The sequence below is a fragment of the Amphiura filiformis genome, chromosome 3 (genome assembly GCF_039555335.1).
Source record: "Amphiura filiformis chromosome 3, Afil_fr2py, whole genome shotgun sequence".
In the NCBI taxonomy this organism is placed as follows: Eukaryota; Metazoa; Echinodermata; class Ophiuroidea; order Amphilepidida; family Amphiuridae; genus Amphiura; species Amphiura filiformis.
Genome location: NC_092630.1, coordinates 69,432,190 through 69,458,678, shown reverse-complemented (window position 1 = coordinate 69,458,678; position 26,489 = coordinate 69,432,190). Strand labels below are relative to the sequence as shown.

The 26,489-nt window shown below is 35.7% G+C and overlaps 1 protein-coding gene across 1 annotated transcript in view; it reads left to right on the top strand.

Moving 5' to 3' along the window:
- The window catches only part of LOC140149036 (fibrocystin-L-like), a 46,485-nt gene extending 20,437 nt beyond the window's left edge, over positions 1 to 26,048 (top strand). The window contains 16 exon segments of the mRNA XM_072171183.1: positions 748 to 1,097; positions 1,317 to 1,493; positions 4,705 to 4,879; positions 5,328 to 5,490; positions 8,094 to 8,326; positions 11,886 to 12,746; positions 13,227 to 13,440; positions 14,263 to 14,428; positions 16,209 to 16,580; positions 17,335 to 17,731; positions 19,182 to 19,330; positions 19,685 to 19,820; positions 20,780 to 20,927; positions 21,627 to 21,784; positions 22,260 to 22,529; positions 23,200 to 26,048. Coding sequence (XP_072027284.1) covers positions 748 to 1,097; positions 1,317 to 1,493; positions 4,705 to 4,879; positions 5,328 to 5,490; positions 8,094 to 8,326; positions 11,886 to 12,746; positions 13,227 to 13,440; positions 14,263 to 14,428; positions 16,209 to 16,580; positions 17,335 to 17,731; positions 19,182 to 19,330; positions 19,685 to 19,820; positions 20,780 to 20,927; positions 21,627 to 21,784; positions 22,260 to 22,529; positions 23,200 to 23,354 — 4,124 coding nt within the window. The 3' untranslated portion in view covers positions 23,355 to 26,048.
- The last annotated feature ends 441 nt before the right edge of the window (positions 26,049 to 26,489 follow it).

Here is a 26,489-nt window from a genome sequence, read left to right as displayed (position 1 = left end):
CTAAATATGTATACTTTTATATACTTTAGACCAACAATTTAGAAGTTATGAGGCACAAAAGTTTCCATAATTCCAGGGTTCAGACCAACCTTAAAAGAAAATTGAATGAAGGATTGATACTTTTACATGGAAGGGAAGAAAATGTGTGAGATTTTGTCAACCCATAGCACTCCCGGAGCACAACTGATTTCCTTACCTCATACTATTCATGATATTAGTCCCTTACTGTATCCATTTATATATGAGTAGTCTTTCCTCAGTTCCTGTATCTAATTAAGTTCCACTTATTCTTAAGAGAAAAAAGTAATCTTTTGCCAGCTCGGTTTACATAATGGTGAAAGTATATATCTTGCATTCCTTAGATTGCTGGACTCATTTAAGAGATAGTTGCCCTAGAAATTAAGTTAATTTAATGTTTGTTGACAAATTTGACAAAATCCTCTGCATTTTTCACATTGTGCATGGTATGGTAGAGTCTGCATTCCGAAAATTTTAGAATTGTTATTTTATTTGACTGCGTGTAATACTTTTTCCTATAGCTCACGACCAGATGTATGCGCATTCACAGGCATATTTTACACTCTACTTCTAAAATATTAAATATTGTTGATTTTGAATATTTATTTAGGAGATGAACTTTATTGAACTAGAATTTAATATCATAAGATTATTGAAGCTAATGATAGAATAGATAATGACATTGGAGTGATAACAAATTGGTAATTTTTCATTATTATATCTGCACAGCTGTCATCGATTATGGTACAGGCAACACTTTCATTAACAACTTGGTCGCTGTCGTAATAAACCCCGGAACGTACTTAGACCGATTTGAAGAAGAAAATAAATTGTTGTCTGCTGGATTTGAAATGGACAAAGCAACAAACCCTATACTGATCAATAATACTGTGGCTGGTTCAGAGAGGTTTGGGTATAAGATTAAGGGTGAGCCTTGCAATGAGGAGCCGACATGGAGTGGCAATACAGTACACAGTACATGGATGGGTGTGGTACTGTTTGAGAAAAGTTTAGCAGGCTGCAGTAAAGTAGCAAACTTTGCTATCTATAAATGCGCCAATCATGGCATATATACACTGGTAAGTAATCATAGTCCTCTACTCAAGCTTCAGTCAAAAGTTATTTTATGGTAAATATTGTTCAATTTTAGCTGTCACTAATAAAATTTTTGATACAGTCCTCATAAATGACAATCCAGTACATCAGAAATCATAGCATTACACATGGATAATATGGCACCTTTATTCTCACTATAAAATTTATTGGTAATATATAATTGTTGATTTTATTTTTTATAGATCACATCTAGTCTCCATGTTACAGATGTCATAATGGCTGACAATAAAGTTGGAATCACACCTTTAATATATAGCCCTCTTGCACTGTCTCATGTCAAATCGGATAAATTTGTGCGTGTAGAAAATTCCCTTATTGTTGCGATGAGTCCTGACTATGACTGTGGTGGAGATGATGATGTGAGTATAGATGTGATAGTAATCTTAATTTGTAGGTTATCCGAAGGAGAGACCATAATAATAGTAGCATGAGATGTGTGTCCATCAACCATTATATAAGACTTTTGGTTCAATTTGGTTATGAATAATAACAATTAGTTGGATGTCTAACTCCCTACGCTGGACCTGAGATTAGGCAAATGTTAACCAGCCCCAGGGTGAACGGAGAAACATGAATAAGTGAAAAACAAGGAAAAAATGCATTTAAAAGGTACTACAAAAAGAATGGTTTTAAAGCATTGAACACTGGCAGCTCTCCTGATGTATTCTGGTAGCAAATTTCATTCTTAGGGGCTGCAACTGAGCCATGCAGTTCAATACACCCCAGGTGTGCTCTATTGTCTCATATTACACAGTCAAGAACCAATGAAATTACAGGAGAAACAACAACTGTTTAAGAATATCTAATATTTTATTGGCCTTTTCAGGCAAATCAGTGATAATATAAGCAATTGTATCACACAGTGCCTGTAGCATACCCCAATTATTGAGACCCATCATTTGACAACCAAATACCTCAGACCACTTCCTAGTAACTTCAAAACTGTACAAGGATATCTTATGTAATGACTCATTTGGATCGTGTATTGACTCTGGCTATATGACATCTTATGTAATGACCCATTTGGATCATGTGCTGACTCTGGCTATATGACATCTTATGTAATGACCCATTTGGATCATGTACTGACTCTGGCTATATGACATCTTATGTAATGACCCATTTGGATCATGTACTGACTCTGGCTATATGACATCTTATGTTATGACCCATTGGATCGTGTACTGACTCTGGCTATATGACATCTTATGTAATGACCCATTTGGATCGTGTACTGACTCTGGCTATATGACATCTTATGTAATGACCCATTTGGATCATGTACTGACTCTGGCTATATGACATCTTATGTAATGACCCATTTGGATCATGTACTGACTCTGGCTATATGACATCTTATGCAATGACCCATTTGAATCGTGTATTGACTCTGGTCATATGACATCTTATGTAATGACCCATTTGGATCATGTACTGATTCTGGCTATATGATATCTTTTGTAATGACCCATTTGGATCATGCACTGACTCTGGCTATATGACATCTTATAAAATGACCCATTTGGATCATGTACTGACTCTGGCTATTTGACATCTTATGTAATAGTTTAGTTTATTCTTTCTTTATTGAGGGTAACAACTTCAGTGACCAGCACTGCTTTCCAAGCAGGCCCTCAGTCAATACAAAACATAGTATAATATAAAGTATAATAGTACACAAAATTAGGAATTCATAGACTATATACATTTTAACATGAAATGATGATAATGATGCATTTGGGTCATGTAATGACCCATTTTGATCATGTACTGACTCTGGCTATATGACATCTTATGTAATGACCCATTTGGATCATGTACTGACTCTGGCTATATGACATCTTATGTAATGACCCATTTGGATCATGTACTGACTCTGGCTATATGACATCTTATGTAATGACCCATTTGGATCATGTACTGACTCTGGTTATATGACATCTTATGTAATGACCCATTTGGATCATGTACTGACTCTGGCTATATGATATCTTATGTAATGACCCATTTGGATCATGTACTGACTCTGGTTATATGACATCTTATGTAATGACTCATTTGGATCATGTACTGACTCTGGCTATTTGACATCTTAAAATGACCCATTTGGATCATGTACTGACTCTGGCTATATGACATCTTATGTAATGACTCATTTGGATCATGTACTGACTCTGGCTATTTGACATTTTATGTAATGACCCATTTGGATCATGTACTGACTCTGGCTATTTGACATCTTATGTAATGACCCATTTGGATCGTGTACTGACTCTGGCTATATGACGTCTTATGTAATGACCCATTTGGATCATGTACTGACTCTGGCTATATGACATCTTATGTAATGACCCATTTGGATTATGTACTGACTCTGACTATATGACATCTTATGTAATGACTCATTTGGATCATGTACTGACTCTGTCTATATGACATTTTATGTAATGACCCATTTGGATTATGTACTGACTCTGGCTATTTGACATCTTATGTAATGACCCATTTGGATCATGTATTGACTCTGGCTATATAACATCTTTTGTAATGACTCGTTTGGATTGTGTATTGACTCTTGCTATATAACATCTTTTGTAATGACTCGTTTGGATTGTGTATTGACTCTTGCTATATGACATCTTATGTAATGACTCATTTGGATCATGTACTGACTCTGGCTATATGATATCTTATGTAGTGACCCATTTGGATCATGTGCTGATTCTGGCTATATGATATCTTATGTAATGACCCATTTGGATCATGTACTGACTCTGGCTATATAACATCTTATGTAATGACTCGTTTGGATTGTGTATTGACTCTGGCTATATGACATCTTATGTAATGACTCATTTGGATTATGTACTGACTCTGGCTATATGATATCTTATGTAGTGACCCATTTGGATCATGTACTGACTCTGGCTATATGATATCTTATGTAATGACCCATTTGGATCATGTACTGACTCTGGCTATATAACATCTTATGTAATGACTCGTTTGGATTGTGTATTGACTCTGGCTATATGACATCTTATGTAATGACTCATTTGGATCATGTACTGACTCTGGCTATATGACATCTTATGTAATGACTCATTTGGATCATGTACTGACTCTGGCTATATGACATCTTATGTAATGACTCATTTGGATCATGTACTGACTCTGGCTATATGACATCTTATGTAATGACTCATTTGGATCATGTACTGACTCTGGCTATATGATATCTTATGTAATGACTCATTTGGATCATGTACTAACTCTGGCTATATAACATCTTTTGTAATGACTCGTTTGGATTGTGTATTGACTCTGGCTATATGACATCTTATGTAATGACTCATTTGGATCATGTACTGACTCTGGCTATATGTAATGACTCATTTGGATCATGTACTAACTCATGGAAATCTGATTTAAACCATTTGATAAAATGATGTCATATCCTGCAATAGGTGCAAGAACTAAAGTAGACAGTAAGTTTTTGTAAACTGTTAAAAATATTATCTTGAACTACCTCTATTTTTTTATTATTTACTATTTCCCATATAAAACTAGGTCACACCAGAAGCATATGGAATACCTAGGAATCATCCTGCTGGGTTGGCTCCTGGCAGTGGTCATGTGGGAATAAAATGGCCAACATTTATGTCTTCATTTAATGGTGCACCATTTAAACCATTTGAGAAAACGATATCGTATCCTGCAATAGGTGGAAGAACTTATGTGGACAGTAAGTGTGGGTTTCTTTGTTATCATAACACCATATCCTATATAGCATAGCCTAACCTAGCATAGCATACCTTAGCATTGCAGAGCAGAGCATGCCATGACATAGCATGCCATGAGTCATGACTTAAAAAGAACAAAATGCCCAATTGACAAACAATACTTTTATGAAATGACCAGTATCATAGATCAAGATGAAGCAGCTACATTAAATTGACATTTGTTTCCAGCTACTGTGAAGGATACAGTGGTCAATTGTAACATGTACCTTGTTTCATGAGCCCTAAATTATATTCAATCAATTATAATCCTATTATATTGTAAGTTCTTGATTCAAAAGACATTTAAATTCAGTCCTAAATCTGTTTGCCTCCCAGGTTTGTGCCTATTAAATTGAGGTCTTCGTTCTTTTCAGAAAAAAACTAATCTATATTCTGTTTTGATTTTGTTAGATGTGATGTTTGTCAACTTCCAAACTACCTGCAACAAGCAGCATAAGATGATCATGACCAACAAAAAGATTGTAGATTGTCTCCATCCTATGGAGGTGTCCAACATCCGTCTTGTCAATGTAGACACAGATAATATTGTACGGCTACATAGACCAAATCTTGGGTAATAATAATAATAATAATAATAATAATAATAATAAACATCAATTGCCATAGCAGTTACTCTGTAAATTTTAACCCTTCGTAAATCAAATAACCATTCGTAAGTTATGAATACCCTTTTTGGTCATATGACATCTTATGTAATGACCCATTTGGATCATGTACTGATTCTGGCTATATGATATCTTTTGTAATGACCCATTTGGATCATGCACTGACTCTGGCTATATGACATCTTATAAAATGACCCATTTGGATCATGTACTGACTCTGGCTATTTGACATCTTATGTAATAGTTTAGTTTATTCTTTCTTTATTGAGGGTAACAACTTCAGTGACCAGCACTGCTTTCCAAGCAGGCCCTCAGTCAATACAAAACATAGTATAATATAAAGTATAATAGTACACAAAAATTAGGAATTCATAGACTATATACATTTTAACATGAAATGATGATAATGATGCATTTGGGTCATGTAATGACCCATTTTGATCATGTACTGACTCTGGCTATATGACATCTTATGTAATGACCCATTTGGATCATGTACTGACTCTGGCTATATGACATCTTATGTAATGACCAATTTGGATCATGTACTGACTCTGGCTATATGACATCTTATGTAATGACCCATTTGGATCATGTACTGACTCTGGTTATATGACATCTTATGTAATGACCCATTTGGATCATGTACTGACTCTGGCTATATGATATCTTATGTAATGACCCATTTGGATCATGTACTGACTCTGGTTATATGACATCTTATGTAATGACTCATTTGGATCATGTACTGACTCTGGCTATTTGACATCTTAAAATGACCCATTTGGATCATGTACTGACTCTGGCTATATGACATCTTATGTAATGACTCATTTGGATCATGTACTGACTCTGGCTATTTGACATTTTATGTAATGACCCATTTGGATCATGTACTGACTCTGGCTATTTGACATCTTATGTAATGACCCATTTGGATCGTGTACTGACTCTGGCTATATGCCGTCTTATGTAATGACCCATTTGGATCATGTACTGACTCTGGCTATATGACATCTTATGTAATGACCCATTTGGATTATGTACTGACTCTGACTATATGACATCTTATGTAATGACTCATTTGGATCATGTACTGACTCTGTCTATATGACATTTTATGTAATGACCCATTTGGATTATGTACTGACTCTGGCTATTTGACATCTTATGTAATGACCCATTTGGATCATGTATTGACTCTGGCTATATAACATCTTTTGTAATGACTCGTTTGGATTGTGTATTGACTCTTGCTATATAACATCTTTTGTAATGACTCGTTTGGATTGTGTATTGACTCTTGCTATATGACATCTTATGTAATGACTCATTTGGATCATGTACTGACTCTGGCTATATGATATCTTATGTAGTGACCCATTTGGATCATGTGCTGATTCTGGCTATATGATATCTTATGTAATGACCCATTTGGATCATGTACTGACTCTGGCTATATAACATCTTATGTAATGACTCGTTTGGATTGTGTATTGACTCTGGCTATATGATATCGTATCCTGCAATAGGTGGAAGAACTTATGTGGACAGTAAGTGTGGGTTTCTTTGTTATCATAACACCATATCCTATATAGCATAGCCTAACCTAGCATAGCATACCTTAGCATTGCAGAGCAGAGCATGCCATGACATAGCATGCCATGAGTCATGACTTAAAAAGAACAAAATGCCCAATTGACAAACAATACTTTTATGAAATGACCAGTATCATAGATCAAGATGAAGCAGCTACATTAAATTGACATTTGTTTCCAGCTACTGTGAAGGATACAGTGGTCAATTGTAACATGTACCTTGTTTCATGAGCCCTAAATTATATTCAATCAATTATAATCCTATTATATTGTAAGTTCTTGATTCAAAAGACATTTAAATTCAGTCCTAAATCTGTTTGCCTCCCAGGTTTGTGCCTATTAAATTGAGGTCTTCGTTCTTTTCAGAAAAAAACTAATCTATATTCTGTTTTGATTTTGTTAGATGTGATGTTTGTCAACTTCCAAACTACCTGCAACAAGCAGCATAAGATGATCATGACCAACAAAAAGATTGTAGATTGTCTCCATCCTATGGAGGTGTCCAACATCCGTCTTGTCAATGTAGACACAGATAATATTATACGGCTACATAGACCAAATCTTGGGTAATAATAATAATAATAATAATAATAATAATAATAAACATCAATTGCCATAGCAGTTACTCTGTAAATTTTAACCCTTCGTAAATCAAATAACCATTCGTAAGTTTTACTAGATGTAACTTTACGAAGGGTCCCTGTAGAAAATTCCTATTACTTATGAATGGTGTAAGTCATTTGAGTGAAGTAGATTTTACGACACGTCGTAAGTTACGATTGATTTTTAGACTTACGAAGCTTCGTAAAATTGAGTGAAATGGACCTCGGATACATAAGTATGCTCGCTCTAATGACTTGGTATCAGATTTCCCAGAGTAGCGGTATCCTAATATGGTCTAAAATGATTTGATAAAATGAATAATCTTGTGTTTGGATTTTGTTTCGCTATAGTGATATCAACCCTGCCGATTGTGTAGACATGGATTGTGATGGCATGAAGAAAGCCATGATCAGAGATCTAGATGGAACTCTCCTGGGATCCATTGGTACCATTATCCCTGATTCTGCATTTGAGTGGGATGGAGACCAGAGACGTGGTCTTGGTGATTATAGGATTCCACCTGCCATGGTTACTGAGATTGATGGTAGCCGTATACCATACGATGACAAGTTACCTAATAAAGGTATGGATTTATTTCAATAATATCTATAATAAATTACTGAGTTTGGCGACTTTGTAAGGCTAAAACTTCTACGTTTTACATTATTTCGAAAACGGATTTTTTGCGTTGCATAGAGTAAGGTTGTCCGAACCCCAATAAAACGTCCAATTTTGATTTTGTTTACGTTAAGGGTGTCAAATTATGTTAATTAGTTTCAAAGGCACTACCAAGGAACCCTGCGAGCTAAGCACTGAGTAAAGGCCCGGTCACACTATGACGGACAATAAGCAACAAAAGGTGACGAACGTGAAAATCACAAACTGTTGACGGCAAAGCGACGACAAAAAGAGGAAAAACAAGATTCGGTGACGAGTGGGAACGACCTTTAGCAACAACACGACAGCAATCAATAATAATCAAAAATATTAATATCGATATCAATAATAATCAAAAATATTACACATATCAATAATATTCAAAAATATTACACATATCAATAATAATCAAAACTATTAATATCTTTATCAATAATAATCAAAAATATTACCATCAATATCAATAATAATAAAAATATTACACATATCAATAATAATATAAAAAACCAATATAAATATCAATAATAATCAAAAATAGTAAAATCAATATAAATAATAATCTAAACTTTTAATATCTATATCAATAATAATCAAAAATATTAACATCAATATCAATAATAATAAATTCAAAATTGCAACCGCAGCTTAACGTCCGCTTGTCGTTCACCCCTATTCGTCATAGTGTGACCGGGCTTTAAACACTGAGTAAACAGTCACAATACACTACAATACAGTCATGCTGTTTAACATGAACACCCGCAAATCCTATGTCTGATCTGATCAATGCTGAGATTGGGTCACTCATACCATTACACAGGAGAATCTGACTTGAGTAATTACAATGCATTGTTTATTCAACTAATTTGTCAACATTATCATGCCAGTGTTCAAACTAGAACCTATTGTCAACAGTTAAATGTTTGTTTATTGAATTAGGAGTCTCCAAATCACCCAAATTAAACAGGGTTGCCAAACTGTGAATTAGTAGCCCAAATGGGTGACTTTTTAAGATCCTCCAACTTTTGACAATTTCCTGTCCCATAGAGACAGATGGTTAAGAAAAATGGGTGACTTTTTAGCAATGCAGGTACAAAAGTCTGGTTAGGCTCACCGTAACTCACAGGTTAGCGGCATAATCAGTGAATTAGGTCAAAGTCTCCAAATCACCCAAATTAAACAGGGTTGCCAAACTGTTATTTAGTAGCCCAAATGGGTGACTTTTTAAGATTCCCCCAACTTTTAAAAATTTCCTGTCCCATAATCAGTGTCTGTGCAAAATACTTTGCCAATGTTGAAAGTAAGTGTTCTACAAAATTGTACATTTATTTTGATTATTCGAGACTGCACCTCAAATTGCCCTGCACCAGGTGAAACTAAATTAACATCTATTGTTTATTCAACCAATTTGTCAACATGGTCACTGAACTTACCAATTCGAAAAACTCAGTAATTTATTATAGATACCTTAAAGGAGTATTTCGTGACCCTAGCATCCTCTATTTATGTCATTTTTCATTAGATATCCACGAAAAAAACCTATTCCCAAAATTTCAGTTGATTCCGATTTTATGTTCATGAGTTATGCATGATTATGTGTATTACACTGCTCCATAGACAATGCGTTGTAATTTCGTTCTGGTGCACCAGAACGAAATTCAAATTTCACGATATCTTTGCTAAATGAATTAATCTGCAAGAAATATTTTGTACATAAACATTATGTAGCAAGAGGTTTCCAGTGATGTAAAAATCTCAACTTTTTTGAGAAAAGTGGGGGGATGAGGCTGTGGATCACGAAATGCCCTTTTAAGCAATCACACAATATTATAGAATACCAGGGACTGTGTATGGACACCTAATTAGTCACACATCAATAATGTCAACATTTACTGAGGTCATGATCCAATTGCCTATTTGCATGCCTTATCAAACCACTGAATTTTACCATGCTATGTTATATGAAACAGAGTGTAAGGATATGTGAATAAAATTGTTTCATCTGCACAGTGGTGTAGCCAGGACTTTTTCAGAGAGAGAGAGGGGGAGAAGGCAAATTTCAGGGGGGGGGGCAAATTGTCACAAATGGGCTAAAAAGTAAAAGGTACAACAAAATTTATCCAAAATGGGCTAACAAATAAAAAGTACAACAAAATGCATACAAATGCATACAAATCTTAAATATCCGTAGCCAGCATACCATAGGGGCCCAAGAGGGAAGTAAATAAAATTGTGTTCATCTGCTCAGTGATGTAGCCAGTACTTTTGCAGGGGGCAGCAAGGTACATTTCAAGGTTGGGGATGGACAAACTTGGACGAAAATGGTAACAAATGGGCTATAAGGTACAACAAATTTGTCCAAAATGGGCAAAAAATTAATGTATTTACAAATGCATAAAAATTTTAAATATCAGGGGCGGGGCCCAGCATCCCACAGGGCAAGACTTCTCACGGTGGATATGATATGGTGGCAAGAAGACTTCCATCATGATATAATTGCAATTTCAAGCCATTGATTTATATGGAAAAGATACTAAATATTATATTTCTAAATGATAATCTCCTCTCATACCATTAATCACATTAAATAAAACATTTACATGTACAACAAATATACAAAATTTACCAACCGCGAAAGACTCTGACCGCGAAAGACGGGTGACTGCTAGTAAACATAATTCTTAAGTCTTAATCATACTTAGAAGTTAAGGGGGGGGACTATTTTACTGGAATCAGCTGAGGAACCATACTTTGGGCTTATTGCAACAGCAACTTTTCTCAGCATTTTATTCTAAAAATGTTTAGTCAAAATGAATATGAGTCTTTCAGAACTGTTTATTTTTTTTTTCATATTTGTGTAAGAAAATGTAAATTGCCAAAACATCTTATATTGTTAATTTAAACAAGCCATATCCCAAAGCTTAACCCTAACCATTAACGGTGTGAATGGTATTCTGTATAGGCGACGAAAAACCACACCCCCATTGCCAAGTAGGGTTGGTCGTTCTGGATTTTTGCAATTTTTTTTGCAATTTTTTTTTCTGAAGAGGCTTAATTACCCTAGCAAATCGCAGAAGCTTGAAAAATCTGAAAATGTTTTGAAAACATATTTGAAATTTTGTTATCAAAAACATTATTTTAAAATCATTCCACTTCAGCCAGCATGCAAAATCTGGGTCTGTCGGGCCTGTAGACTTTATTTCCATCGCCTTCTGCCATATATCTTTTCCTTATGAATGCAAGTAATCATATGTGAAATAGCTGCTTCATGTCAAATGCATTCTTTGTGCAGCATATTGTAAGCTATTCATATTCTCCATTGCTTTCCTGAAGACAGTAACCCATTTTAATAACTTAAAAGTTCCGTTATATTTCATTATTAATAGGAAGTTGGATCATTACAACAATATAAATCACAGCTATTGCTTGTGTGTTCTTGTAATATGGTTTTAACTTTACACAATGTTTTATGCTATGACTTGCTGCAGGTATCTACCGAGGTCAAAATGATGAGTGTGAATGGAAGAGTGCTTGGACAGCTTATGAGTGTCATGGTATAGATCATATGATGATGGTGGTGGAAAGCCTTGATGCTGACACAGAAGTCCGACGTGTCTCTCCAGTTGCGCTGTACTCCGACACCTATGTGGACCTTATCAATGGCCCACAAGACAATGGATGGTGCAGTGGGTATACATGTCAAGAACGTATCAGTACATTTTACACAGTTGTTGCTACCAGGATGTCTTATGAACTGGTATTTAGTGGACCAAATCCCCAACGTCTACGCTACCACTTGCTGAATTCTGATGACACACAAAAAGTGGTGGTTGGTACCTGGTATGCTAACCCACAAAGGTTAGATGTCTATGTCGACGGAAAGTATATAATGCCAAATAATGGAGCCATAGAAAATGGGGAATTTGTGTGGAAGAACGATTTGGCACCAGAAGACTACATACCTGACCCGTCTTCTAATGTGTATGGTGAAAACTTCTTCCACCGAGATTTGTCTACATTGTATATCAACATCCGTGGTTCACAAGCAGTTGACATTGTTACCACACCTGTTGTTCTGGTAACCTTTGGTGTCCCAGCAATAACTGTTGATGATTTCTTTGAAGAGAATTTGATCAACAATTTGGTGCAGTTCCTTGATGTCCTTCCATCCCAGATTAGAATAGTGGAGATCATTGCAGAAGACAGTAAACGTCGTAGGAGGGCAGCTAGTGAAGCAGAAGTTGTGATAGAGGTTGGCGACCCCCCTGCAGATAGTATTGAGACAGAGGAAGAAACTAGTACTGGAACTCCAGGCACAACTACTGCACCTCCAACTACCACGCCATCAAGTATGTCATTGTTTCTAGTGCTACCAACTGTTTAATCTTTTTTTAATTAAATTCAATCATATTTGCACTTAAATTATCCTCCAAAACTTTGATTATCACTATGTTATTATTATCAATTCAATTTGGGCAGGGATGGGCAACAAATAAATTGCCTCCAGTATAGGGCATGAACATGCTGACAGGGACAATGGTGAATATATCAAAGGAACAGGGAATGATATCAGTTTATTTTAGGGACTGTAGCACTGTGTGACAAAATTATGATTTCAGTAATGATAAAGGTCATAATTTAAAGACCACTACCAATTTCTACATTCAGAAAGCTGTTTCTCAAATATAACAAAATATTAGAAATATGAAAATAATAATTATCATGATTAGATATCAAATCATTACTGATAATATATGGTGATAATAACATCATTGTGTTTTTTCTCCATTTATAATTAACTGTTACATTTTTATTTTGTATACTTCTAGGTTCCAATTCAACTTCATCAAGCCTTGATTTTGAAAGCCTTACCAGCATCCAGTCAACACTAGCTAATGAAATGCAACAAGGTGATCTCGGTAGTTCCTTAGATATTCAAATCACCTCACTAGCCATGACAGAACCAGCAGCTACACCAGAAGACCCCACAGGGGGTGTAAGAGCAACTAATCAAACAGCTGGAGAAGCAAATGGAACTACAACGTAAGTGTCCTTACTTTTACTTGCTTTACTTAAATCCTCTGCTTATGCCCTGTTGTGGTGGTGAGAGGTTCTGATTGGCTACTCCTTCCTTGATGCCAACCATTCATCTTGCTGTATTTCATCTGTGATCTGGTAGCATTTTTACAATTGCTTCCAGTGTTCAATAGCTGCAAGCGTAGGAGCATCAAAGTTGCCTTGAAGTCAACTGGCATGCGACTTGACGCTTGGGCATTCTAGCGATTAAATATCAACAGTATCCATCTTTCTTTCAAAGCAATTTGGGGCCAGACTCTTTGTACAATGTTGCTGTGGGAGGGCTTACTACTATTCCCATAAATAAGTGTTTTACCTTTGAAGCCATTTGCACCTATACTAGAAATTCTATTTGAATGAACACAGCCTGACAAAGGCTGACAATTTTTCGCTTCCACTGCGCAATTTGCCCAATGTACACCAGCATGTGCGACTGTGCGTGTAACGTGGAAGTGAATCCAACCATGCTAACTCGCTCCTGATTTCATGTTTCATTTATTGTATCCAAGGTCGTGCGTTTGTGTTGTAGTATGAAATATGCAATATACGATCGCTGTTGCATCGCATACAGCTGTAAAAAAAAGCTGCGTTCATTCATTAGAAATTTCTAGTATAGGTGAAGTAAAGCAAATAGGATTTAAATTTGTATCGCTGCCACGGTTGTGAGTCATTGGCAGTGATGTAACTTAAACTCGCATACCTTTGATCAAGAGTCCAATCATTTGACCGCTGACCCACTGAAATTTAAACGTTGGTGATCCTTGAATCTTTTACATGTTTTGTTTACAGTTATGCAGAGCAACAGGCTGCAGAGCAAGCTGAAGAAGAGTCCAATTCAGTAGTTAGTGTGGTGTACCGTATACCAACACAACTTGTTGTATACACTCAGCCTTCTGGAGCTGTAGAGGGAGAACCATTCACTGTTCAGCCTCAGGTTCAGGTTTTAGATGCTTTGGTAAGTGTGCTATCACAACACATCAAACAAATACCATTTGTTTTTCTAGTAGCTACCTTTTGTCATTACAATTTTTTATCACTGTTTCCTAATGTCAAGATTGAGAGGGGTTCTTCTGGATCGTGAGACGCTCAATGGAGACAGACACAGGTACCTGACAAAGGATGTAAAAGCAAGGATTCTTGAGTACTAATATACTATAGGATAAGCCACTCGTTTGCGCAAATGAAGTCAGTCATTCAGCCTATGCGCGATAACGCATGTGATGGCATAGTACCCCTGTCCGGACCCCTGTACGTGTAGGAGTGTATCACCTGTGGAAGAGATGATGCATGTTTACGTCATCGTTTCAAAACAAAAAATTAAATGGCGAAAAAACGGCGAACATTTGGTCGAATCTTTCCATTACTATCATATCGTGAAAAACCAAATAGCTGAGGAGTTAGCTCAATATGCTAGGAAAATATTCTCTTCGATGACCCCATGACGAGACTGGCTAAATAAGCTGTATTTTTGCCGGAAAGGGTACGTAATTTAGCACTCGACGTCCGCCATCTTGGATAAATTTGGTCTACTGAAAATGCCCAGCAACTGTCAATCAAATACAAACTTGTCAATTGAATATGGGATAAGTCTGTTCCACTGTAATAAATACGCTAGCGTTGTTGTGCGAACGTCGCGTAAATTTTAGGCTAATGTGCCTGAGCGTTACCAGGACGTTACTAGGTGTACTGAAAAAGCCTAGCAACCGTCACTCAAACTGCCGATGTGTCAATTCAGTTGCCGTAAAGTGACTTCAATTTTTATACAGGGTTTGAATACGAGTGTCACAGCCCTGGTAAAAGTCCTCTCTTTGACAAGTTCCTGCTGAGAAACCAGTAGAGATTTTGTTACAATAACAAGAGTACCAGTTAGTGCAACACCACAACCCTACTGGCAGATAATGGAATATGAATTTGAAGCAAGTTAAAGGCATATGTAGCAATTTTCTGTACAAATTTTTTTATCTAACTGCACCACAAAAGGATGAACAATTATATATAGGCCAATTTGATCACAATATATCATGTCTATAGCATAAAATATGTAAGTAACCTGCCCTGAAAGTCTAAAGCGCTATCCTCTGTGTCTACTGCTAGCGCCTACTATGCCAAATTTGACAACCTTGTCGTGTGATGACAAACAAAGTAAACAAAGTAATAAAAGTACAGACATACTGTTATTCTATTTATGTTTTGATGTCTGATCATGTCTTGATTAGATTGCTCTCACATTAGGCCAAAAAAAAAGGTTTGCCTTACCATTTGTCCGCTTCAGTAGCACATCTATGCTTGTTCCAAAAATGCAACAATCTGAATTTTGTGAATTTTAGGGTGTTCTTGTTCAGCAAATCACTGAATAGGTCTTAAACCCTAACTCTACCCGTGGTTTTTTTGCTATCGGAAGGGAAAGAAGAAACGGAAAAGGAGAGAAGATGAGGAGAAAAGTCACTTGGCACCCTCGGGATTCGAGCCTGGGACGCCAGCATGTAGCCACACAGGTGAAGTTGGCCCGCCAACGATTCCCTGGGTATATATGACTTGGGCTGATATCGTCATCAAGTCACGTGGAATGCATGCACGCAGAGTGGTTTTAATAGTGAGCTTTAGTGAGACCTAGTTGGGTTAGGGTTAAGATTGAAAATATAGATGGGTTGACAATATGTGGGCATGATAGATAAATAATGAATATTCTGTGTTGGTATAACATAATGATGTGGATTTTGTGATTTTCTTTCCAGGGTATTCTTGTGGATCAGCTAGGTACTAAATCTAATCCCTGGCAGCTGACAGTATCCATAAAATCTGACAGTGGAAGTGTCTATGCAGATCTGATTGGCAACACAACCCTACCATTCAATAATGGCTGGGTTAATTTCACAGGCCTTGTGATTGACAGCGCAGACTCCGACTATATCCTTGACTTCGCTATCACTTATCCCAATACCTCAACTTTGACTGTGAGCTCAGAAAGTTTTGATGTTGAGGACAGAGAATACTATGCTGCAGTGGTTACTCCACCTGGTGTGCCTAATGTCCATGAGAGTTTTGATGTCATTGTGGAGATCAGAGATGGGGAAACTATGTTAGCTGTTACTAATCTGGCTGAAAAGGTAGGAAGAGTACAGACAAATGTTTATTCCCAGTAGAAAGTTACAGCATTCTCGGGGTGGGCTGATATGTCACACAAAGGGGATAAATGTGCAGTCTTGCCACATTTCCCATTTGTCAAGCTGGTTGCTATTCACACACCTGATTTTTTTGCAAAGGAAACAACATACCTTGATGCAAGGCATGTAGACAAAAATTTTGGTGGGGTGCAGACTTTGCAAAATGTGGGCCTTCCCAAAAAAATTGCTTACAACCAAAAAGTGGACTTAACTTCTTAAAACTTGACTTTTTGATGCTAGTAATGAAAATTTTGACATGACATTTTGACAGTGGTCCCTTTGTTATTTGGACCTTCTTGTGTACATTTTAAACTTGTTTACTCTAAAAGTGCACCTTTTTGTCAATCTGGGAGGAGGACATTGCACCTACCAGCAGAGGGATTACTATCAATTTCATTTGTGCCTTCTGTAGCATTTTATGTGATGTATGGATAATCCCAAAATGTGTTTTGATTAAAAAGTCTTAAATTTGAGAATGTAACAACAGTTCTTGATAGAGCTTAATGAAATTAAGTAAATTGTGGCTGTTAATTACATTGGTAATACCAGCTTTGCCTTCCATAGGGGTTTGCCACATTCATCCAGAATTGATGATATTCCTGTCCATGTCTTGAAAAAGTGAATTTCGCTGCACCAGTTTTCTGAAAAATCCTTTTTATGTAAATGGACTTCATTTGTTAATATTTTGTCTTTGTAGGATTTTGTTTGGCAAGCTATGGCCTCACTGTATGATCCTACAATTTACGAAGGAGAACTTATTGGTGATGTGGATGTGACCTTTGACCTTGCAACAGCCCAAGCTCAATTCAGCAACCTATTCATTGATGCAGCTGGTTATCAGTATATCTTAGAGATACAAGTCATCACAGTACCCAGTAGTTCATATGACTTCACCGTGCGAACGGATCCGTTTGATGTGGTGGATCCCGATACAGTGGTACACACCGGAGAAGCAAGCACACTGACGATTACTTTCAATGCCGATTATGATGCAATTGTAGCAGGAAAGGAAGACTTGTTTATCAGCACTTTCCTCAATAACATTGCTCCTATGTATCCTGATGTGACTATTACCAATGTAGCTGTTTCTAAGGGTAAGTCGACCAAGGCCATGCTATTTAGGGTTTCAATTTTGCTAGGTGAGCTGCACTGGTCTTTGACATTGTTAGAATTCCAATGCTCTTGAATCAAACAAAATTGTGACCCCAAACTGGACAAAAAATGATCACAAAAAGAATCTGATTTCCAAACCCTTTCCAGAAAGAAATTTGGATTTTAAATATTCTTTCCTGGACTGAAGAAGATCACAATTTCCTACCCTTTCCAGAATGAAATTTGGATTTTGAATACTCTTTCCTGAACTTTCACTGTTTATGGAGGAATTTCCTTTGATATTTTATCTGTTAATCCACATTTAGACTAGTCAACATAAATAATGGGTACACCTGGACAAAATTGGAACACAAATGTTTTTGCTTGCTGATGACTTTAAGCACCCTCCTGAACAACATCAAGAAAGGAGAAAGTAGGGAAAAATGCTAATTTGTATAAAACAAAAATGGCTTCTAATGCAGGGCTCAAATTTCAAAATGAATATGGATATAAAAACTAATCGTATTCCAATCATTATTAGGATTCAGAAAGAGTATAGTTTGACCTATCTCCGGTGTACAGTTCATGAGTTATTATAGGCATAAAGGTCAAATGTCAAATTTTGTTCTCCACCATTGTCCACAGGGGTACAAAAATGAGAAATGCTCCGATTTTGATCCAAGTGGTCTCAAATTGTTCCGCTTGGAACAACATTTTATACAAAGAATAGTTTGCCATATCTCAGGTGATTTGTTACCTTTATAACATCACAAAATAGGTCAAGGTTAACATGATTTAATGGGCTGTTACTTTTTTTGCCCTACTGTCTAATTGTACTGTTGGATTTTACAGCTATAGTCTATATCGAGTCACCGGCACTAGCTTTGAAGTTCAGCATGTTCTGCGTTAGCTTAGCATTACTTGGTATGTGTACATACTTTTATGTGCACGATCAACATGCTGCATAATGTACATGCAAGAAACCACACTAGGCCAACACAGCACACGCTGAACTTCAAAGCTAGTGCCGGTGACTGCAGGTAGATATATTGACTATAGGCCCACGTTTCTATTTACAAGTATGAGTACTTGATCAAAATTCAAGACATAAACCAATCTGGGAAATAGTTGCCAGTATTTATCTGTCAAGTGATCTGAGAATTTAGGAATGAAAATTTTAAATTGGATTTTTAGATGTGATCTTTCCATTTGGTAATCAATCAAAAAGTTAATAGAAGTTTTGACCAAGTTCTTTAGTATTAGTCATATATTCAATGAAATGGAAAACAAGGGCAGCTACAAAATGGATGGATGCATTCACATTCTTTCATCTATATTGTAGAATCCAGAAATAATGTTGCTGACTTTTTGTTATAATTACCTCGCTACTTTTACCTAAGTTATGTAAGTAAATGTGCTTAACACATATGTTTTCTTTTCTGTGCTTTTCAGGTTCAATTGTTGTGACCTTTGACATTCAGGGTGATTTGGAGGGTACACAGGAAGCTATAGCACAAGACCTGGCTGATGGTGATATTGTACTCAACTTTGATGGAAACAATTTGGTGGCAAATGTTGTCTTTTTTTTTGATGGAGAAGAGGTAAATAATGAGATATAATTCCGGGGAATACAAGAAGGTTATTATCTGGTTTGTTATACAATCTTTTTGCATTTAACCTCAACGCAACTTTACACTGAAGGAGAGAGAACAAAAGGCATCTACTCGACTAATATGGCAAATCTACCATATTGGAGTATTAGTCATGGGGACCAAAAAATAATTTACGCTGTCTTTTCACAGCCTAAATGCTTAGTTCCCCTAGTAGGGTGTAAGATGGTCCGAGAAACAAACGATACTTGTGAGAATTGCAAATAAAGGAAGCAAGAATGAATCACTTGCAACCTTAATTAACCTTTTAATGCATAAATTTTTATTTTGTGTGTTTTATTTTAGATTGATGGCGATGGTGACAAAGATGGCTCTGGATCTTCAGCCTTCCCAATATGGGTGATACCAGTTGTTATTGTTGTTGCTATTGTAATGATAATCATCATAATACTGCTTGTGTGCAAACTCATGGCGAAACCAAGTAAGTAGCTAGGTCAATCAATTTATCCATACATGCACTGTTTCCATTTTAAATGGTGTTTGAGACTTGATAATGTGAACACTCTCTTTGTTAATATTTTGAATTACCAAGCCCAACTGTTTGCCTTCAAGGAACTACATGTAACTCCCAACATGATAATTATGATTTTTATGACTTCCACATTTTATGACTTCCACACCAGGTATGTCGGTTTTGCTGCGTTTTTTACGGATTTCTGTTGTCTTTTTTCCAGATTCTTTTCCGGATTTATTTTTACATTTCCGGAATTGGATGATGATATTTCATCATAAAAAGAGCACGAAAAAAGTTTTTTAGGGGTGATACCCCTTTAACCTTTTCCCTGATCCTTCATGTTCACTAAAAAAATTGTACCCGAGCAAGCGTTCAACTTGCTGGCTTCGCTCCCACTGTTTTAGGTTTGTTAAGTACTCCCACATGATAACTATGTGACTCCTACATGATGGTTTGTGACTCTCACATGATAATTATGTGACTCCTACATGATGATTTGTGACTCCCATATGATAACTATGTGACTCCCATATGATAATTATGTGACTCCCACATGATAATTATGTGACTCCTACATGATGATTTGTGACTCCCACATGATAACTATGTGACTCCCACATGATGGTTTGTGACTCCCACATGATGGTTTGTGACTCCCACATGATAATTATGTGACTCTTACATGATGATTTGTGACTCCCCTTGATAACTATGTGACTCCCATATGATAACTATGTAACTCCCACATGATAATTATGTGACTCCTACATGATGATTTGTGACTCCCACATGATAACTATGTGACTTCTACATTATTTTTTTGATTCCCACATGATAACTATATGACTCCTACATGATGGTTTGTGATTCCCACACTGAAGTATGTGACTCCAACATAACAATATAGTAAATATTCTGTTTTACAGATCACAAAGTTGATGAGCTGGAACCCTTCCATTCATCATCTCCTGATAATATGCAACTTCAGTGCACTGCATCCAACAAAGGTTTTGAAACGCCTGATCTCATAATCCACCAAGACAGCTCATCGTGTAGCTCGGATCCAGAATTGCAGTAAGTCATTTTTTTAAATAATATCAGGTGTTTCATTCAGCAAAATTTATTTGCTTAGATATCTGTAAACTAATTGTTGCTTTTGAAAACCCACACATTTCAAAGTGTGATGTTTCTTATAAATGCATTATGAACACCAGCACCTTGCTTGTATCCAAGTATATTCCAATCAAGTATTATATTGGACCTAAAGGTCTGAAGCTGTCAATAGATATTGTTTATGTTTTCATCTTTTACAAATAATTTATATACCATATTCCACTCATCAAGTAATTTGAAAAGAAACCTTAAATTTTGACAGTATCAAGGACATTTTATATTTGTTTTTCACTCATTTTATTTATTAAATGCATATTTGATTAAATACACGAAAGTATTTCCAATTAAATTCAGTCCAAAAAATTCAGTTCAAATAAGAATTTTATTATATTTGAAGCTTACTTTACTAGAAATTTCAATTGAATGAACCTAGCTTTCAACAGCTGTACGCGATCTAACTGCGATTGTATATCGCGTATTTCACACTACAACGCGAATGCACGACCTTGGATTCAATAATTAAAATACTAACCAATCACAAGTGAGTTGGCATGGTTGGATTCACTTACTATCACGCTATGTCAGGCTGTGTGCATTCAATTGAAATTTATAGTATAAACCTACACATTTCTTCAACTCCCTTTTTTCATATCACCACAGACATTTGACAGAAGATGTCGCTACCACCAGAGATTTATCTATTGGTGTGAATAGTCCAGGATTCAGAGTACCTAGTCCTAACACACCAAGACGTACACCTGAGATTCAAGTAGTCACAGCACTGCCACCAGGATTCCCCGAAGACCAAGAGGAAAGAGGTTGGTTGCTTTGGAGATTTTGCTCTTCCATTTTTTACATTTCTACACTTTAAATGATAACTAAAATATGTGCAGATGTCTATTGTTAGTAAAGTCAATAATTTAAGGTTATTATTATTTTTCCAGTGTGTCATTCATTTGACATTCTCACTCCAACTGTAATACCTATAGAGAGTACTACATGTATGCTGCGACCCATGGATTGTAAACTACAGTATATGCCTATACATGCTATTTGAAATCTATCAATGCTTTGTTAGCTAAATGCATGTATCATATTCAACTTAATTAGTGCTCATGAGTACTTCAAACTTATATTTGTTAAGTGCCCTTTTTTCAGTATACCATTAGCATGAAATTGGGAAAAATTGCCAGCTATATTATAAAGTCCCTATTGTATCAGTGAGACAATAATTTTGGTGTCAAGTCTGTAACATGCCAATAACATATCAAATCAATTTTCTTTACTACACAGTGCTTGAAGATCGCCAGAAGATGTTCCTTATGGCTAAGAACCAGGATGGAACCTTCCTAAAACTGGGAACCATCAATGTCAATATGGTGGGTACAGTGTATGACTTGAGGCATGACATCATGAGCATTTTGAGTGATGACTTGAAGGATAAGAAGTTTGTCATGATGAGAGAGACTCTGAAAGACATCGATGGATCCCTGGAGAAGAAGCTGTCAGTGCCTGAGGTGTACAGCGCTGATTGTGCCCTCATCAGATTTGTCAATGAAAATGGTAAGTTATTGTGTTCTTGGGCCACTTAAGACTAATGTGCTAAAATGATAATTGCCCGCAGTCTCATGAGACAAACCTCTTTTGACCTATATTCTGATCAGCTCGTAATAGGCGGGATTCATAACATTGTGGATTGATATAGAATGGCATACACACAGCTGGGCACAGCACCTATGCAAACTGACTTGCGCTTTTGTGAATTTACATGGGCATAAGTTCAGATTTTATTAACTTGCGCAGTAACAACAACCATTGATCATAGTATAATAAAATGTTTTTATCGCAGTATTTTGGTTTAAAATTTCTTTGTGTTGAGTTTGCAAAAATTATTTATTTATTCCATTATTCTTTATTCATAAAAACACATACAAATTTACAAAAGAAATGACATAATTTTGGAGACCTGAACATAATAATATTCAAAGTGTCCTACAAAAGCATAACAAAATTTGAGGACTATTCATCAAAACACATTATCTAAAAGCACACAAAGAAATGTATTGGACTAGATAATGAAACAAGGCAGAATCAAAAGACCACCTTGAAGAAAAGAGCTGAGCAATATATTCCGTAATTATTCCCAGCATTTGATGAATAAATGTGATAAATCTATTCACGTTTTTTTCATAGGTTAATTTCTACATTCATTATTTCTTCTATTCCTTTCCAGATGAATCTCAGATGTGTATATGTGGTCTTTTGGGTCAGTTTGACTGTTCTCTTTGCCATAAGCAAGCCTACTGCAGTCCTGGCTGCCAATCCAAGGACTGGCCTAGACACACCATCGTATGCTCTCAGTGGAGTACCAAGGAACACAAGTTCTAAAATGTAATGTTGGCCATGTGATAGACATGTGATTGCATCAATATCACATCATTTTAAAATCATATTATGGTATATGGTGAGCTTAAAAACAACTATAAACACTTGATAGTAGTGGAAGCATTTGCATTCAGCATGTGATTTCATGACAAACAAGTAGAAGTTGAAGTAGTTTATGTACATACCTTTGCTTACCTTGCCAGGTGAGAGTATTGCCAGGTGTGTACTCTATATGTGGCACAATCTTGTCCATGGGGACCAAAGGTGGCAAATATGAAATTGAAATAAAGGCAAACATATCGAGTAAAAAACAAAAAACATGAGAAAATGTACATCACAAAACTTCATAACTTTAGAACCAAGTATTCAAGCCCTTTGGTGTTTTCAGTATATGATGGTCTAATGTTTGTATAAGGTAATAATTATAACTCAATTTTCAAAAATACCGCCTTTGGCCTCATGGAGTACATATTGGTTTACAGACCTTTTTCCCAATATTCCCATCATGCACTATTCCAGGTGGTTGCAGTAAATTCTCATCCTCGTGTACAGGTTTGAAGTTGCCCAACAGTAAGAGTGACATTTGAATTTGTGCCAGGAGAATGCCAAGAGCAGAAGTGACCCATAACCTGAAATGATACATGATGAAATATAGGGTAATGCCTGGCTGTTCCAACATACACCCTACACTGGGCATCATTGCAGCATGGTGTGAATGATTCACTCAGGTTATAATAATATTATAAGGAAGAACCTTGTTTTAGTAGCAAAAGATAGCAGATCCGTGCAAAGGGTCATTTGTGATGCTTCTATTTGAAATATCAGTATTGTACAATGAAATAACAGTATACTCCACTGGATGTATTACTGTAGGCCAAAAAAATTTCCCTATATTGAAACTTTTGGTACCCATTGTGACAATTTTAACTGCATGGTGTTACATAACCCAGTATCTTTATCTTAAATTTACACCAAGAAATAAGATATTTGTAGCTTAACAGCCACTTCATATCACTGACATTGTCCATTGACTTTAAGAAGTCGATAGAGAATAACCTGCACATTTGTTGCTCAGTCTTTTTGGAGTGAGAAGGGGGTAATTTTCTTCTTTTACCAGCGGTATACATTTGAAGCATTAGTACAATACAGTATATATATTTTAATATGCAGAACTTATGATTTTATTATGTTAAATAAGCTGAGTTAGCATTGTAAGGTGGTATTAATGAAACAAAGTGTTTTACTTGTAAAATAATCAGGTCTAATATTCTAACTGTACCATAGATCTATGTATGAGCCCACATGGCATTATTTTAATAGATGTGTGTAAGGAACATTAACTTGGAAAATCCGCAAGAAAATATATAGTATGATTTCAGAAGATTTTGAAATTAAGTGCATTGAAAAGAATTGTTAATAGAGAGTTCCCGTGTTTTGGGTTACCCGCCATCTTGGAGGGAAACCTAAACTCCGTTTACAATTTTCAGAATACCAACACTCGTGCAATAATTAGCAAATGTTATTTTGTAGAATGTAGCACCAATAGGGTCATTGACCAAATCAAAGGAATGAGGAATACGGTGGTGCGAATCACGTTATAAACACTATTGTAGTCCGTTCCACTTAAAAACACGGGAACTCTCTATATCAGTAGTTAAATGTAAGATAAAAGTAGTAGTTCTTTTCTACCTGATTCATTTGTCTTTAAAAGTTCTTCACTAAATATTTAACTTTTTTACAAAAATGTATTTTATTTTCAAAACTATGTATTTTATTTTTAAAACCAATTATTTACTATGCTATTATGATAACATTTAGAATTTATTTGTTTTACTGTCATGACTATTTCTATAAAGTCAATTTAAGGTGAATTTTTCACAGTTGAGAAAGGGGAGATTGCTCAAACCAAAAAAGTTACACCAGGCCAAATTGTAGAAATTTTAAGCTTATATTAAAACGCTCGTAACAAAAGCATAGACTATCCCCTTGAGATAAGTTGCCTATGCTTGAGAACAGTGATATTTGTGTAAATTTTGCCTGAAGTATCTTTGATTAAGTCTTCATTTTTCTTCGTCAAATTTACTATATGGGGTGCTTTTATACCACCTTAAAATGTAGTTTTATACAGCAAGAAATTCATACTGCAATTTTGTATATATTATTTTATAGCCAAACCTTGGCCTACCTTTTTGATACTTTTCAAACAAAATAATATTATCAAAATGTCTCATATTTTCATATCTTTAAAACCGAATAACCAACTTGTAATATGTGACCCCTCAGCACAACTGAGCCCGGATGTCGCCAGTGCCACTATTGAGATATGCTCCATCGAACTTAACAATAAACAATAGGAAACAAAGGATTTATTGACTGTTTTATTGATTTTTCACTACTTAAATGTCAAGTACTATAGACATGATATACATCATTTTAAAGCTAATTTCAAGCAGAATATTTTGGTTGAATATCTCAAAAATGATGATTGGCGACTTCAGGGCTCAGTTGTGCTGAGGGATCACATATGTAATAATATTGTTAATGTAATTTCCAAAATATATAAACAAAAATATTGACCTTTTTATACATTTTTACAATGTTGTTTAATTGTATGTGCATATGTACCAGAACTGGATCAATTATTCCGTCCAGATGAAGAAAGAAGATTTTTTTTAATAAATTTATTATTCAATTTCATACGGTAGTGTTGAATACTTTTATTGACATAAAAAAATAATAATCAACATTGGTATTGGTAATCAACAATGGGATATAAATAATGCCTTAAGCAATATGTTTGGGCAAGGTAAATACTAATATGTGATGCGATCTAGCTAAATGAGTCTTGATGTCGATCAAAATCATAATTTAGTTTTTAATTTCATTACATGGCCCGTATTTAGAGCTTGATTTTGCCGAAAACCCCATCATAATTCAACTAACGGTTCCCGAGATATGGCCATTTTAGTATTGTTCAGAACAATAAAATACAAAGGAAATATTATTGGCTATATCTCAAAATCAATATTCCCAACATCCAACTAATTTTGCTTGATAGCATAAGATAGGTGAACATCATAACATTTTGCTGAATCTGTTCATTCTTGAGTGATTATAGAATAGGAATACTAAATAGAA